Here is a 16,347-nt window from a genome sequence, read left to right as displayed (position 1 = left end):
ATAACGAGCATTTTTTTCTGAAATTGAAACAATTGATAACAATTGATTATTCAAACTGACATTACAATACTATAATATTGGCAGGGCGACAACGGCCAAGGACTGTTCTGAACTGTACTGCCGGGGAGCGAGGATGGATGGCGTCTACTTCATCAAACCTGACAGGTAATATTATATCATCCAAACTATGCCAGGTTAACTTTCCAGGTCGAGCCAAGTTAATTATCCAGGTTGTACCTGGTTAACTATCCAGGTCGGGCCAGGTCAACCATTCAAGTTGAGTGAGATGAACCATTCAGGTCGACAATCCAGTCATGTCAGGTCGACAGTACAGGTCGTGCCAGGTCGATAATTTAGGTCATGCCAAGTCATCTATCCATGTTATCTACCAAGGTCGTGCTAGGCCAACAATCATCGTCATGCCAGGTCAGCCATCACGTTCGTGCCTGGTCAATCATCGAGGTCGTACATGGTCAATTATCAAAGTCATGTTAGGTCAACCAGACAGGTGGTGCCAGGTCGTCCATCTGGATGGTGTCAAGTCAGCAAAGATTATGCCAGCAGCTCTTTCAATGTAAGGTACGGGAAGTAACAGAGTTCCCAGAAGTAACACATTTTACCTCTGGTAACTAAATTGTATTAGTTGGTAAGGCTACAAGTAAACACATTTTTGTATCACAATATTTCCCTCTCCGATTCACGGAGGACTAAAATACTTGTTTAGAAACTTTGTATCCTAACCATCTATATACTCATAATTATTTTAATCTAAAATTTATTTAAAATAAAATCAAAAATAATATTAACGAAAGAGGCTTAACTGTATAAGCTGACTTGTTTATGCTCCAGTAAAGATGTCAGGAATTTCTACACTTATTTACCATCCCCTGGCAAAATAAGTTAAAATGGTTGTGTTAGGAGTATACTAACATTACTAATTTACTAACCTTTCACAGAAAACAAATTTAACAACATATTAGGGAGAATGGGATGTTGCCACATAAGCATATTTACGATTTATGAGGGATATTTACTTCTGTGAATAACTAAAACTTTCAGTCTAAAGTTTATATTCACAAAAAAGTGTTCTGTGTGACTAATCGTAATTAACTGATACATAAATCCAAGCTTCCTCCTCTAAGTCCACAATATCGAAAATTTATCTGTGCTTCTATTATATATGTGCTTATTATCTGGTCGGGGCGTCCCAAGCCGAGGAGGAAGTGGACCCGCATATTGTGTGCATGGCACTTGATACGTCAACACGTACTAGGTTTACTTAAGAATTCACATGTGAACATACCAGATATTTCCCGTGATTCATGGCACAGGATACATAGAAGCCCACCTAATCCACGATTTCGCTAGTTCGGAAGTATCGTTTCCTGTCTACTAGTAAGAAATATCAGTAAATCTGCCCAGTAGTATAGATAATTCTTGTACTCACCTAGTTGTGGCTTGCGGGGGTTGAGCTTTGGCTCTTTGGTCCCGCCTTTCACCCGTCGGTCAACTGGTGTAGAGATTCTTGAGCCTACTGGGCTCAGTCAAATCTTCATTTGAAACTGTGTATGGAATTTGCCTCCACCACATCACTGCTTAATGCATTCAATTTCTTAACTACTCTGACACTGAAAAAATTATTGTTAAAGTCTCTGTGGCTCATTTGGGTACTAAGTTTGCACCTGTGTCCCCTTGTTCGTATTCCACCTGTGCTAAAGTGTTTCTCTTTGTTCACCCTGTCAATTCCCCTGAAAATTTTGTAGGTGGTTATCATGTCTTCCCTTACTCCTCAGTTTTCCAGGGACGTGAGGTGTAGTTCCCTTAGCCTTTCCTCGTGGCTCATACCTGTCAGTTCCGGGACTAGTCTGTTGGCATATCTCTGAATCTACTCTAACTTTGTCTTGTGTTTAACTTGGTATAGCCTCCAGACTGGAGCTGCATATTCCAGGATTGATCTGACATAAGTGGTATACAAGGTCCCGAATGACTCCTTACATAAGTTGCTAAAGCCAGTTCTTATTTTGACCAATTTAGCATATCCCGCTGATGATAGCCTTTTCATGTGGGTCTCTGGGGCCAGGTTCGGTGTGATATCACCCCAGATATTTATCTCTATTTGACTCTTCCAGGATTTCACCTCCCAGATGGTACTGTGTGTTCAGCCTTCTGCTCCCTTCGACTAATTTCATTTACATTTTTCTGAGTTGTACTTTAGAAGCCATTTTTAGACCATTCCTCCAGTTTGTTCAGGTCGTCCTTTAGCTACGTCTATCTTCTTCTGTCTTGATTCTTCACATAATTTTTGCATCGTCAGCAAAAATTTAGAGGAATGAGTCTATACCCTCTGGAAGATCGTTTAAATATATTAGAAACAGGATAGATCCAAGTACACAGCTCTGTGGGAATCCGCTGGTGACATCTCGCTTCTCTGATGTCTCCCCCCCCCCTCAGAGTTACTCGCTGTTTCCTGTTGCTTAGGTACTCCCGTTTCCACTGGAGCACCTTACCTTTTATTCCTGACTGTTGCTCCAACTTTTGTAACAGCCTTTTATGGGGTACTGTGTCAAAGGCTTGCTTACCTAATTTTTGTTGCTTGATCATAGAATTCTATTAAACCTGCGAGGTACGATTTACCGTCTCTGATGGTATATCGTGGTGGTGTTGTGTGGTATGTTACAAAGCTATTGCCCTCCAGATGCTCTACGAAACTTTTCCTCACGATTTTCACTACACTAAATGAGGTGAAAACCTAACCTAACCTAACCTAACCTATCTTTATAGGTTAGGTTAGGTTAGGTGGCCGAAAAAGTTAGGTTAGGTTAGGTTAGGTAGGTTAGGTAGTCGAAAAACAATTAATTCATGAAAACTTGGCTTATTAGGCAAATCGGGCCTTGCATAGTAGGCAGACAAGTGCGTTCTGGCTATTAGGTACGACATATATATATATATATATATATATATATATATATATATATATATATATATATATATATATATATATATATAATGTTGTACCTAGTAGCCAGAATGCAGTTCTTGGCCTATTATGCAAGGCCCGATTTGCCTAATAAGCCAAGTTTTCCAGAATTTCTATATTTTTCTATTTTTTTTCTTATGAAGTTATAAAGCTATTCATTTCATAGTGTACGAACTAATTTTTTTTAAATTTGAGTTAAAACTAACGTAGATATATACATATATATATATATATATATATATATATATATATATATATATATATATATATATATATATATATATATATATATATATATAAATATATATATATATATATATATATATATATATATATATATATATATATATATATATATATATATATATATATATATATATATATATATATATATATATATATATATACGTACATATATATACGTATAAATATACGTAGATATATACGTACTGTGACGGTGTTCCCCCCCCCCTTATATTTCTCCCACGCCTGCTATAAGAGTCATGTCCACTTTACCCGAGCGTTCTCTACGTCGCAGGCATCAGTTTGATATATGTGGAAGAGTGTAGTGTTCTCGAGGTGGCGAGAAATTTGTAAAAGAAGAGTATTTTGGCCTGTGGTATAGGTCCTTTAGGGAGCCAATATGGCGCGGGCTCCTCCGTTTTGCCGCCAAAACTGTGTGACGTCAGTGGCGCCAGATTGGTCACCGACAGCGACGTGGCACAGGGAGCCAATGAAAACCTCTCTTGGCAAGTATGACGTCACAAAAGAAGGGGAGTCCGGTCATCGCACCACGGTGGCACCATCAGTCTAAGACAGCACGTCAAGGAGGTCGGACGTGCGCTGGGGGGTCCTGTCAGTTGGACAGTTTACCCCATCTCCGGAGGATTTACGCATCACCGGTGGTCTGCCAGCACCTGTGGGGTCTTCCTTCGTTCATGTGTTGGACCAGAGAAGGAATTGACAGAGTATTAAGCATCAAGTGCTCCATGGACAGGTGTTGTGCAAGAGTGGAGTCTAGGCAGCAACGTATGCGACGGCTGATAGCTTCACAGTGATGACGTAGTGGCTGGGCCAATCCTCCGTGAGGGAATCAGTCTGACACGACACGTCAAGGTGGACGGATGTGTGAAGGTTGATCCTGTCAATCTGACAGTAATACGCCACTCCCATGGATCTTACGCGTCACCCGTAGTCTGCAAATACGCCGAGAGGTCTTCTTTCATTCCATGTGTGGACCGAAGAGGGAATTGACGGCATACTGAGCATCAAGTACTCCAGGGTCGGGTGCTGTGCAGGTGAAGTCTAGGCAGTATTGTCTGGGACGTCTGATAGCTTCACAGTGATGACGTAGCGGCTGGGCCAATCCACTGGGAAGCAGTGAAAGAAGATACTAATTGGGAATCTGTACGACTGCAGCCGAGACGTAGGTTGGCAGCCATAGTTGGGAGGAGAAGTTGACGGCCGGGAGACCGACTCCGACCCTACAAGACGTGGAGGAGGAGCACGGACCCGCGGAGGACAGAACACGGAGACGACGTGTTTATTTTGGGACGTTGATTGGGTTCCTGGAGGACACGACAGGGTGTGTGTGGGGGCGTTCCCTACACGAGGCGGGAACCTGGACCAGGAGCTACAACTCAACTCTCACCGGAGGATAGGTGGAAGTAGGTGATTAAAGTTTCCCTCCCAATTCCCCTTTAGTCAGCTATATTATTTAGCCAGAGTATTTTGTATGTCGTGAGCAAGGCTCACCTATGTCACAGTAAGGCACAAGTGTGCAGAGTGGGGCTACATAGAGCACTCACGGTATTATTATTATTATTGGTGTGTGCAGGCACCCGGAGTAATTGATGAATTTACTGTGTTGATAATGTCTTTCATGAGACTTTAATATGATCATTTAGTGAGAGAATATATATATATATATATATATATATATATATATATATATATATATATATATATATATATATATATATAAATGTGCCAGTATTTGGTGTTAGGCTATGTGCCCAGTAACTATATTATTACTATTATTGATATCTATGATTTATCTATATATATATATGTCTATTGTTGTGTATTGAATAACCATTCATGTGTGCAGTGATCAATTGAATATTCGCCCACGAAAGGAATTACTGAGAACTCCAGTAATATATACTTGCATGCATTATCATTAAATGAGGTGCAGTGTGTTACACCATGATAGTGAATTATTGTGTTCATTAATATAGAAATGTTTGATTGAGCTCAAGATCAGTGCAGCGAAGTATTTACGTTCTATTGCTATTGTCGCAGATATTGTGTTGTTTGAACATTTAGTGATCCTTGAGAATTTAAAGAAATAGGCATATTTCGCCAACAAACAAGTGCAGTAAGAGATCACACAGTAGGGGGGGGAGTCGCCCAGCTGATTTTGACATTGATGTGAGGGGGAGCATTGCCAGCTTGGCGAGTTCATGATTATATGTGGGAACGAGCGACTTACGCATGAAATAGCTGTTTACTTGTTGATATACAGATGTGATGTCTTGAGTTTTAAGTAAAACACAAAATACCTTGGCGTTTGTATCATCCCCTCCATATTTCTTGTGGCTATATAATACATGAAAGGAAATAGAGTGATAGAAATAAATACCTGCCTGATATCAGACATATTGAGTGTGCTCTTGCCACTGTTACCCCAATTCAACGAAACCACTGACGTGTTACTGGACACAGGAAACACCAGATGGCGACCTTGTGGTTAATAGTAGAGCCCTAGCCGGGGTGGGCACACAGCTGTAAAGAGAACAAGCTGTGTTCTCACTCATTCTCGATCAGAGGGCCGGTTGGGATTGACTGGGATACTCTCCTGGCGTACAGTGGCGCCGCGAGGATAGAGTGAAGACCCGCAGGGCTACGGTGAGTGAACTTGTGTATACTGTTCTTCACCCTCTTATGGTGAACCCTGACAGTACCTAGGTGTATATATACCTATTCTACTAGGTATGACATATATATATATATATATATATATATATATATATATATATATATATATATATATATATATATATATATATATATATATATTGTGACGGTAACGCGTTGGAGTTCGGCTGTTCAAAGGTAGGGGTATGGCCTCGTCACATAGAATAAAAAAAAAATAGAAAATCTGGAACTTCGTCTGTGGTAAGGTAAGGAGAAGACACACAAAACACAAGTAAATTTTAACAATGGAATTTTAATTACGTTAGATAAACAAAACATGAATAAAATGGACATACAAATTCGTATAATAAAATCAATCAAAATAATAAGAATAATCAAATGACAAAATGAAAAGTTACGTTAAGACAAGTGAGCAATAACAAGCTGTGCAATATACAATAAAATGAGAGGTGCAGGAATATTGGCTTTAAGCTATCACCTCTCTTAGTACACGTAAGCCACAGCTTAGTCTACGAAGAAGACGTGTTAACCGTATGAAAGCACTGAATATTCTGAAGACTGAGGTCGTGGCGGCCCCAGACATCAAGTAGTATGGTGGGTGGAGTACAGTTGCAGCTGGACCCCGCAGCCAATCAGCGATGAGCCGGCAACAAGACAGGTAGTTTGGTGGTTCGAGGTGGAGCAGGTGTTCCTGGCTGAATACGTTTTGCTCTCTGGCAAACCTTGGAGATGTTGTTGTCATTGTTGGATATTTCTTCCATACTAGTTTTATATAGATGTTTAGCGACGTAATTTGGAGGAAGAGCAGGCTCAATCTCTTGAAGGAGATTATCGTCACAATATATATATATATATATATATATATATATATATATATATATATATATATATATATATATATATATATATATATATATATATATATATATATATATATATATATTTAAAGAAAAACTCACACCCCAGAAGTGACTCGAACCCATACTGCCAGGAGCACTCTGCTGGCATACAGGACACCATAACCGCTCGACCAACACGACCGGACAAAAGAGGATGGTAGCCGAGGCTATTTCCATTCCCCCGCCGGCACTCAGTTGGTAATCTTGGGCATGGTATTTTATCAAATCACTTCATTCTTTGGGGCACACGTGAGGAACACAAATGCGAACAAGCCTGAATGGTCCCCAGGACTATATGCAATTGAAAACACACACCCCAGAAGTGACTCGAACCCATACTGCCAGGAGCACTCTGATGGCATACAGGACACCTTAACCGCTCGTCCAACATGCCTTGACAAAAGGGTGATGGTAGCCGAGGTTATTTCCATGCCCCCACTGGCACTCGGTTGGTAATCATGGGCATGGTATTTTATCAAATCACCTCACTCTTTGGGGCACACGTGAGGAACACAAATGCGAACATATGTTTACAAGAAAGGCTGCTACCTAAATATACTAATATATATATGTATATATATATATATATATATATATATATATATATATATATATATATATATATATATATATATATATATATATATATATATATATATATACATATGTCGTACCTAGTAGCCAGATCGCACTTCTCAGCCTACTATGCAAGGCCCGATTTGCCTAATAAGCCAAGTTTTACTGAATTAATATATTTTCTCTAATTTTTTTCTTATGAAATGATAAAGCTACCCATTTTATTATCTATGAGGTCAATTTTTTTTTCTTGGAGTTAAAATTAACGTAGATATATGACCGAATCTAACCAACCCTACATAACCTAACCTAACCTATCTTTATAGGTTAGGTGAGATTAGGTAGCCGAAAAAGTTTGGTTAGGTTAGGTTGGGTAGGTTAGGTAGTCGAAAAACAATTAATTCATGAAAACTTGGCTTATTAGGCAAATCGAGCCTTGCATAGTAGGCTGAGAAGTGCGTTCTGGCTACTATGTACGACATATATATATACACATATATATGTTGTTATATGTGACCGAAAAAGTAAAATTAATAATTCTAACACGAATTTTCTCAATATTCCTTATGTTTCTTTTTACTGTCGTTGGTAATTGAAAAATCAATTCTCCAAAATTCATTTTTATTTGTAGTCTGACGCGACGTTTGAATGCGTTTCGTAATTACTTATTACATTTTCAAAGACTTTAGTTTACACACACACAACTGTAACCTTAAAACACTAAACAGAGTTTTACTTAATGCTAACATTGAACAGCTTGGCTCATATCCTCGCATTTGGGTGAGGGGATATGTTGCAACAGTTTTGGATGAGGTGAACAAACTTTTGACCAACACAAGACAGAACACAGTGCAATGGGTATAAATTGGATAAATGAGAGGGAAAAATGGAAGTAACTGCAAATGGTCTATTGGCCCATACTTCCTCTTGATGCATCTATATTGGTACAGAGTCTTGAAGAGGGTAGAATATAGTTGTGCATTAATTGGCTGTTGATTGCTGGTGTTGACTTTTTGATGTGTAGTTTTTGATGACCAACACATCAAAAAGTCAACACCAGCAATCAACAGCCTATTAATGCACAACTATAACGCTAATCTCCGAAAGTTCTTCACTTATTGCTTTGAAACTTTCACACAATCTTCCATTCGCATCCCAGCGGGATTTTATATACATATTATATAGATGTCACGACTGTGACGGGAAAAAACATGCTTTTTTTAAAAAACTTTTTTTTTCATGTGTTTTTAATGTGAGGGAAATCTTCGTAACGACTTTACCGATTGCTTTGAAATTTTGACACACCGTTACATTCAAATAGGCTCGTATTTTTATATACCTAATATATACATGCCTCACCTATGACAGGAAAAAACAAGCTTTTTTTAAAAAAAACTGCGCCATCTGTTGGACGTAAGATCAACATATGTTGTAATCTCTGAAAGTTCTTCACCGATTGCTTTGAAATTCTGACACAACGTTCAATTCGTTTATGTACATGTTTTTAAATACCTACTATATGGATGCTACACCTGTGACAGTTAAAACATACTTTTTTTCGAAAATAGCGCCATCTGTTGCACATAATAGCAACACACTTGCAATACTAAATATGTTACGAATTCCTTCTGAATGTTTTCGATTGCACTGATAAATGAAATTTTCATAGATTTCGATTTATTTTAATTTGTATTGAATGATTTTGTATGCCATTGTGTCGGAATTGAGATGTGTTGTTTACCATACCGTTCATTTCATAAATATACGTATAAATGCCACACCTGTGACAGGTAAAAATATTCTATTTTTTTAAGAAATAGTGCCATCTGTTGCACGTAAGAGCCACACACAATATTCTAAATATGTTACGATTCCATTTCATTTTTTCCGATTGCATTGATAAATTGAATTTTCACAGATTTTGATTTATTTTAATTTTGATTTAATAATTTTGTGCAACATTGCATTGGAATTGAGCTATGTTGTTTTCCATACCATTCATTTTGTGAGTATAAGTATAGATGCCACACCTGTGACAGGTAAAAATATGCATTATTTTTTAAACAGTGCCATCTGTTGCAAGTAAGAGCAACTCAAGCTATACTAAATATGTTACGATTCTATTTCAATGTTTCAAATTTCATTGATAAATTGAATTTTCATATATATCAAATTATTTTCCTGTTGATTTAATTATTTTGTGAGACATTGCGATGAAATTGAGTAATTGGGCTTTGTTGTTTACCATACCGTTCATTTCATGAGTGTAGTTTATTTTTTAATTTTTCATTGTTTTTCATTCCATTTTTTAATTGTTTTTCTTATATATCAGTGATGGGAACATCAGATTATTTGATGTTCCCATTTTTCTGATGGGAACATCAGATCACATGTGAATGCATCGGATGAGGGAGTTGGGAATGGTGGGGAGGACAAGGGGACGGAAGTGGGGAAAGTATTGAGAACGATGGGACAGAGGAGGGGGTAATGGTGGGGAAAATGAGGGGACGGGGGAGTTAGGGATGGTGGGGACGAGGAGATAGGGGAATGAAGAATGGTGTGAAGGACAAGGGGAACAGGTAAATGGGGGATGGTGCAGAGGACGAGGGAAGTGGGGAGGGGGGGGGGAATGATAGGGAGGACGAGGGGATGGGGGATGGTGGGGAGGACTCAGGGATGGGGGTGTGGGGGACACAGGGATGGGGGAGGGAGGAAATGGCAGGGAGAAAGAGAGGACGGAAGAGGGGGAATTGTGGGGAGGACAGGGAGACAAGGGAAAGGTTGTTGGGGCTCAGACACGCACATGCATTACTGAGCCACAGCAATGCGTGGCTCAGCTAGTGTAAAAATAAAAATGGAAATGTTCGTTTGTTCAAAATCGCTAATCTCCTAAAGTTCTTCACTGATTGCTTTGAAATTTTCACACAACATTCCATTTGTATTCGAGCGGATTTTTAAACATACCATATAGATGTCAGGTCTTTGACCAGAAAAAAACTGTTTTTTTCTGAAAAATTCATGTGTTTTTCATGTGAGGTAAATCTTCGAAACCTCTTTACTGATTGCTTTGAAATTTTGACACATCGTTGCATTCAAATAGGCGCATGTTTTAATACACTTAATATATACAGGCCTCACCTGTGACAGGGAAAAACTTTTTTATTTAAATAGCACCATTTGTTGGGCATAAGAGCAACACATTCTGTAATTTCCGAAAGTTCTTCACCAATTGCTTTGAAAATTTTACACAACATTTCATTTGAATACATGCATGTTTTTGTATACCTACTATATAATTCCCACACCTGTGGCTGGTAAAAACACGCTTTTTTGACAAACAGCGCTATCTATTGCATGTAATAGCAACACACGTTATCCTAAATATGTTACAATTCCATTTGAATGTTTCCGATTGCATTGATAAATGGAATTTTCATAGATATCGATTTATTTTACATTTTGATATATTTATTTTATGTAACATGGCGTTGGAATTGAGCTGTGTTGTTTTCAATACTGTTCACTTCATAAGTATAAGTATAGATGCTACACTTGTGACAGGTAATTATTTTTTTTTAAGAAACACATACCATACATCTGGTAAACACATGCTCTTACATCTGTTGCATGTAAGAGCAACACACGTTATACTAATTATGTTACAATTCCATTTAAATGTTTCTGATTGCTTAGACAAATTGAATTTTCCTAGATTTCGATTTATATTCATTTTGATTTAAGTATTTTGTGTTACATTGTGCTGGAATTGAGCTGTGTTGTTTACCATATTGCTCATTTCGTGAGTATAACTATAGATGCCACACCTGTGACAGGTAAAAACTTTTTTTTTTAACAGCGTCATCTGTTGCATGTAAGAGCAAGACATACTATACTAAAAATGTTACGATTCCATTTCAAGGTTTCTGATTTCATTGATAAATTTAATTTTCTTAGATTTCGATTTATTTTTGTTTTGATTTAATTATTTTGTGTGACATTGTGTCGGAATGGAACTGTGATGTTTAACATAACGTTCATTTTGTGAGTATAGTTTGTTTATAATTTTTTCATCATTTTCCATTTCGTTTTTTAAACTGTTTTTCCTATATTTCAGTGATGAGAACATCAGATCATTTGATGTTCCCAATTTTCTGATGTTCACATCAGATCATTTGGGAATTCATCGGACGAGGGAGTGGGAATGGAGGGGAAGACAAGGGGATGGGAGTGGGGGATGTTGGGGAGGACGAAAGGACAAGGGAGGGGGTAATGTTGGGGAGAACGAGGAGACTGTGGAGTTAGGGATGGTGGGGACGAGGGGACAGGGGAACGGGCAATGGTGGGGAGGACATGGGGACAGGGGAGTTGGGGATGGTTGGGGGGACAAGGGGACGGGGGAGAGAGAATGGTAGGGAGGTCGAGGTGACGGAGGAGTGGGAGATGGTAAGGAGGACGAGGGGACGGTGGAGTGGGGAATGGTTAGAAGGACGAGGGGACGGTAGAGTGGGGGATGGTGGGGAGGACAAAGTTATGGGGAGTGAGGAATGGTTGGGAGGACAAGGGGATGGGGAAGGGGGGGAATATTGGGGAGGATTGGGAGACAGGAAAAGGTTGCTGTGGCTCAGCAATGCACATGCGTTGCGTTGGAACAGGAATAAAGCTCTTGTTGCTCTTCCAGGAGAAAAGTTAGGTCTCACTTCTCTTATTATGCTTAAAATCCCCCTTGAGCAAGGAACTATTCCAATTTATGTACCAGCTTACCATCTATCCCATTCTCAGAGGACAGAAACTGGTAGACTCATAGAGGAAATGTTACAAAGTGATCTAATTGAGTCGAGTAATTCGCCATGGAATGCTCCAATGATTCTTGTACCAAAGCGAGATGGGACATGGAGACCTGTAATTGATTATCGGAAGCTTAAGAGAGTAACTATACCTGATCGTTTCCCCACTTCCAGTCTCAAATGATTTGTTGCAAAGTATAGATTGAAACAAAGCATTCTCAACAGTAAATTTGTTTCAGAGATTCTGGCAAATCCTCCTTGATGAGGAAAGTAACTAGATGACAGCCCAGTGGGTTTCATTTGAAAAGAATGTCATTTGGTTTGCGAAGCAGTCCAATAACCTTCTCTAGGCTCATGACGAACCATTTTCGTAGATTGATAAGAAATATTCTTTTAGTGTATCTTGATGATCTCATAATCATGTCGCAACATGTTCAAACTCACTTCCAGAACCCTGAGAAAGTATTTGCAAAGCTCACAGAAGCAAATTTAAAAATAAAACTCTCAAAGTGCTATTTTTTAAAGGAGAAGATTAATTTCCTAGGTCATACAGTTATACCTACAGGCATTATAGTGAATGAAGCAAAAATTATTCCTGCCCCTGGTTTTCCAACACTTCGTACTGGAAAGGATATAAGACAGTTCACAGGTCTTGTAGGATTTTATCGTTCATTTATTTCTGGATTCTCTATTATAGCCGCTCCACTTTACAAGTTGCAAAAAAAAAGATGAACCCTTTGTTTGGGAAGAAGCCCAAGAACAGTCATTCGAAAAGCTCAAAACAGCATTGATATTGTCACCTGTCCTTAGGAATCCTGATTTTCTAAACCTTTTACGTTGGTTACAGATGCTAGTGACATAGGCTTAGCTGCTGCATTACTTCCAACAGAAGGTTTCAGAGATCACGCAATAGCTTATGCGAGCTGTACATTATCTAAAGAAGAGAAAAATTATATAGTATATAAAATTATATGACTTCCCTTATTTCTGACTCATTCAAGGTGAATATCGGGTCGAGTCTAGTTGGTTCGTCATTGGCTCTGATTCTTTTGGGTACCTTGACATGTTGGCTCAGAAAGTTCCTTGTTGCCACTTCCAAGAGTTTATCTCTCCATGTATCTGCACTTCCCCATTGGTCGACATTTTCACAGTCTATCATTTCTTGGTTGAAATCGCCCATGATTAAGAGTCTGGATAAATTCCTGCAGGCAACTGAAGCTACTCTCTCAATTATATTATTGGTTGCCATGTTGTTCCTATCGAATTCCTATCTGGGTCTTCTGTCATTTAGTGGAGGGTTGTAAATGACTGCCACTATTATCTTAGGTCCACCCATTGTCATAGTTCCTGTTATATAGTCTCTGAATTCGTAACAGCCCGGAATTTCCATCTCTTCAAAACTCCAGTCCTTCCTTATCAGCAGGGGCCACTCCTCCTTCTCTTCTCCCTTTCCTCCCTTTCCTTGCTATATAGTAGTCCTTTGGAAATATAGCATTTGTTATGACTCCTGACACATTTGTGAGTCCTATTACATCTGGGTTTTCTTTCTGTGCCCTTTCTGCCAGTTCACTTGCTTTATTGGTAATCCCATCAATGTTTGAGAACATTACCCTGGAGCTCACTTTCCTATATCCAGTTTCACCCACCTTCTCCACTAGTGTAGGAAGCTGTTCCATGGGCATTGCTACTTGGGTAGGCTCATCCTCCTGTGGGGTTGTTACCAGGGAATGGGGGGGAGGGGAGATGGGGCTTAGGGCTTAGATCTAGCCCAGGCCTGTTTGGGACAGGAAGAAGTCCTGGGGTTGGAAGGGCTGGGAGTGCTGAAGGTTGGGGGGGGGGGGGCAGGGAGTGCTCAGGGTGAGGGCTTGCTCTACTGTGGTGTAGTTAACAGGGGTTTAGGCGGAGGCAGGGTGGGGGATGGAGGGCTTAGATCTTGCTTGGTCTTCCTTGGGGCCGGAAAAAGACCAGGGAATGAGAAGGCAGGGGTACTCGGGGTAAGAGGGAAGGGAGGATTTGGGTGGTATGGTGGGCATTGTGTAGAGGCAAGGGAGAGTTGAGCTAGGGGTGGGGGGAAGGGGCTCCTATGGGGTTGTGGGTTGGGGTGTTGCAGTCCCCCTCTGGGGTTCCTGAATTGGGGTTCCGACTTTCCCTCTAGGATTGCTGGGTTGGAGGCTGAGGTTTCCTGGCTCCTTCCCTCAACCTGTGCACTTTCCTTGCATCTGCTGCCTGTATTATCTCGTCCCTGGTCATGTCCCTCTGAAGGAATACCTTTCTGTAATTCTTTTTTTTTCAGTTTGCTGTTTTTTACTAGGATGTCCTCTTTGATGTCCACGATCCTGAATACTAACTTTATCAATATTTTTTTTTTTTGTACTGCAATCCGGAAAACTTTTCCATGTCTTGTTCAACCGCTTCCATTCTTATCTCAGTTTGTATCCCTGACACTGCAGGTTTGTCCTTAGTCCTCCACTCTTCCTGCTTGTAACCTTCTTGTTTTTTTAATACCTACCACAACTACAGCTCTTTTCCTTTCTATTAGATGGCTCCTGTATCTAGTTGCTTCCTGTGAAGTTACGGCTTTCATTTCAACTTCCTTGACTGTGGACATGGCTTCTGGGCACTTCCTCAACATTTCAGCAAAGGTGGCCCCATTGTAGGGGTCCCTGCTATTGCTACATCCCCTGCTACATGGGGGTTGGTTGTCTTGGCCAATGTCGGAGGAGGGCTTGTTTTTAGTTTTTTCGTGCTGACTTAGTTTCATCTGCAGTTAACTTATGATTTCCCTCATGTATTTCTAGTCCCCCATTGATTTCCCTCCATGCACTAGTAGTCATCTCCATGTATGATTCGGCCTGTTGCTCTCCTCCAACTTGTGTTCTGTTTTCCTACGATCATGCTTGACCCCTTTTTGTTCCCTAGAGTTAGTGTTAGTCTACAAGGATCAGAGAAGTGAAGAGAGAGGAGGAAGATAGAGAAGAGGATAGTATAGGGGTGACAGGGATAGTGTGTGTGTGTGGGGGGGAAGCGGGGCGGGGGGAGGAGAGGAGGTGTAGGGGTGGAATGTGGGTGTGAAGGGGGGGGGGGGAAGTGTGTGTGTGGGGTGTTACACTGTGGTGGGTGTGCATGTGTGCGTGTGCTTGTGTAGTGTGTACAGATTACAGGAGCCTATTGGGCTCTATCATATCTACACTTGAAACTGTGTATGGAGTCAGCCTCCACCACATCACTTCCTAATGCATTCCATTTGTCAACCACTCTGACACTAAAAAAGTTCTTTCTAATATCTCTGTGGCTCATTTGGGCTCATGTGTGTGTGTGTGTGTGTGTGTGTGTGTGTGTGTGTGTGTGTGTGTGTGTGTGTGTGTGTGTGTGTACTCACCTAATTGTGCTTGCGGGGGTTGAGCTCTGGCTGTTTGGTCCCGCCTCACAACAGTCAATCAACATGTGTACAGGTTCCTGAGCCTATTGGGCTCTATCATATCTACACTTGAAACTGCGTATGGAATCAGCCTCCACCACATCTCTTCCTAATGCATTCCATTTATCAACCACCCTGATACTAAAAAAGTTCTTTCTAATATCTCTGTAACTCATTTGGGCACTCAGTTTCCACGTGTGTCCCGTAGTGTGTGTGCCCTTTGTGTTAAATAGCTTGTCTTTATCTACCCTATCAATTCCCTTGAGAATCTTGAATGTGGTGATCATGTCCCTCCTAACTCTTCGGTCTTCCAGCGAAGTGAGGTTTAATTCCCGTAGTCTCTCCTCGTAGCTCATACCTCTCAGCTCGGGTACCAGTCTGGTGGTAAACCTTTGAACCTTTTCCAGTTTAGTCTTATCCTTGACTAGATATGGACTCCATGCTGGGGCTGCATACTCCAGGATTGGCCTGACATATGTGGTATACAAAGTTCTGAATGATTCCTTACACAAGTTTCTGAATGCCGTTCTTATGTTGGCCAGCATGGCATATGCCGCTGATGTTATCCTCTTGATATGGGCTGCAGGAGACAGGTCTGACGTGATATGAACCCCCAAGTCTTTTTCTTTCTCTGACTCTTGAAGAATTTCATCTCCAGATGATACCTTGTGTCTGGCCTCCTGCTCCCTACACCTATTTTCATTACATTACATTTGCTTGGGTTAAACTCCAACAACCATTTGTTCGACCATT

At 40.3% G+C, this 16,347-nt stretch overlaps 1 protein-coding gene across 1 annotated transcript in view; it reads left to right on the top strand.

The window, feature by feature from the left end:
• Positions 1-16,347, top strand: part of LOC123750388 (golgin subfamily A member 6-like protein 6) — a 278,485-nt gene that overhangs the window by 20,790 nt on the left and 241,348 nt on the right. Inside the window, exon 3 of the mRNA XM_069325164.1 lies at positions 85-165. Coding sequence (XP_069181265.1) covers positions 85-165 — 81 coding nt within the window. The remainder of the gene's footprint in view (positions 1-84; positions 166-16,347) is intronic.

Source organism: Procambarus clarkii, chromosome 15 (genome assembly GCF_040958095.1).
Source record: "Procambarus clarkii isolate CNS0578487 chromosome 15, FALCON_Pclarkii_2.0, whole genome shotgun sequence".
Taxonomy (NCBI): Eukaryota; Metazoa; Arthropoda; class Malacostraca; order Decapoda; family Cambaridae; genus Procambarus; species Procambarus clarkii.
This window is presented reverse-complemented; position numbering and strand designations above follow the sequence as displayed.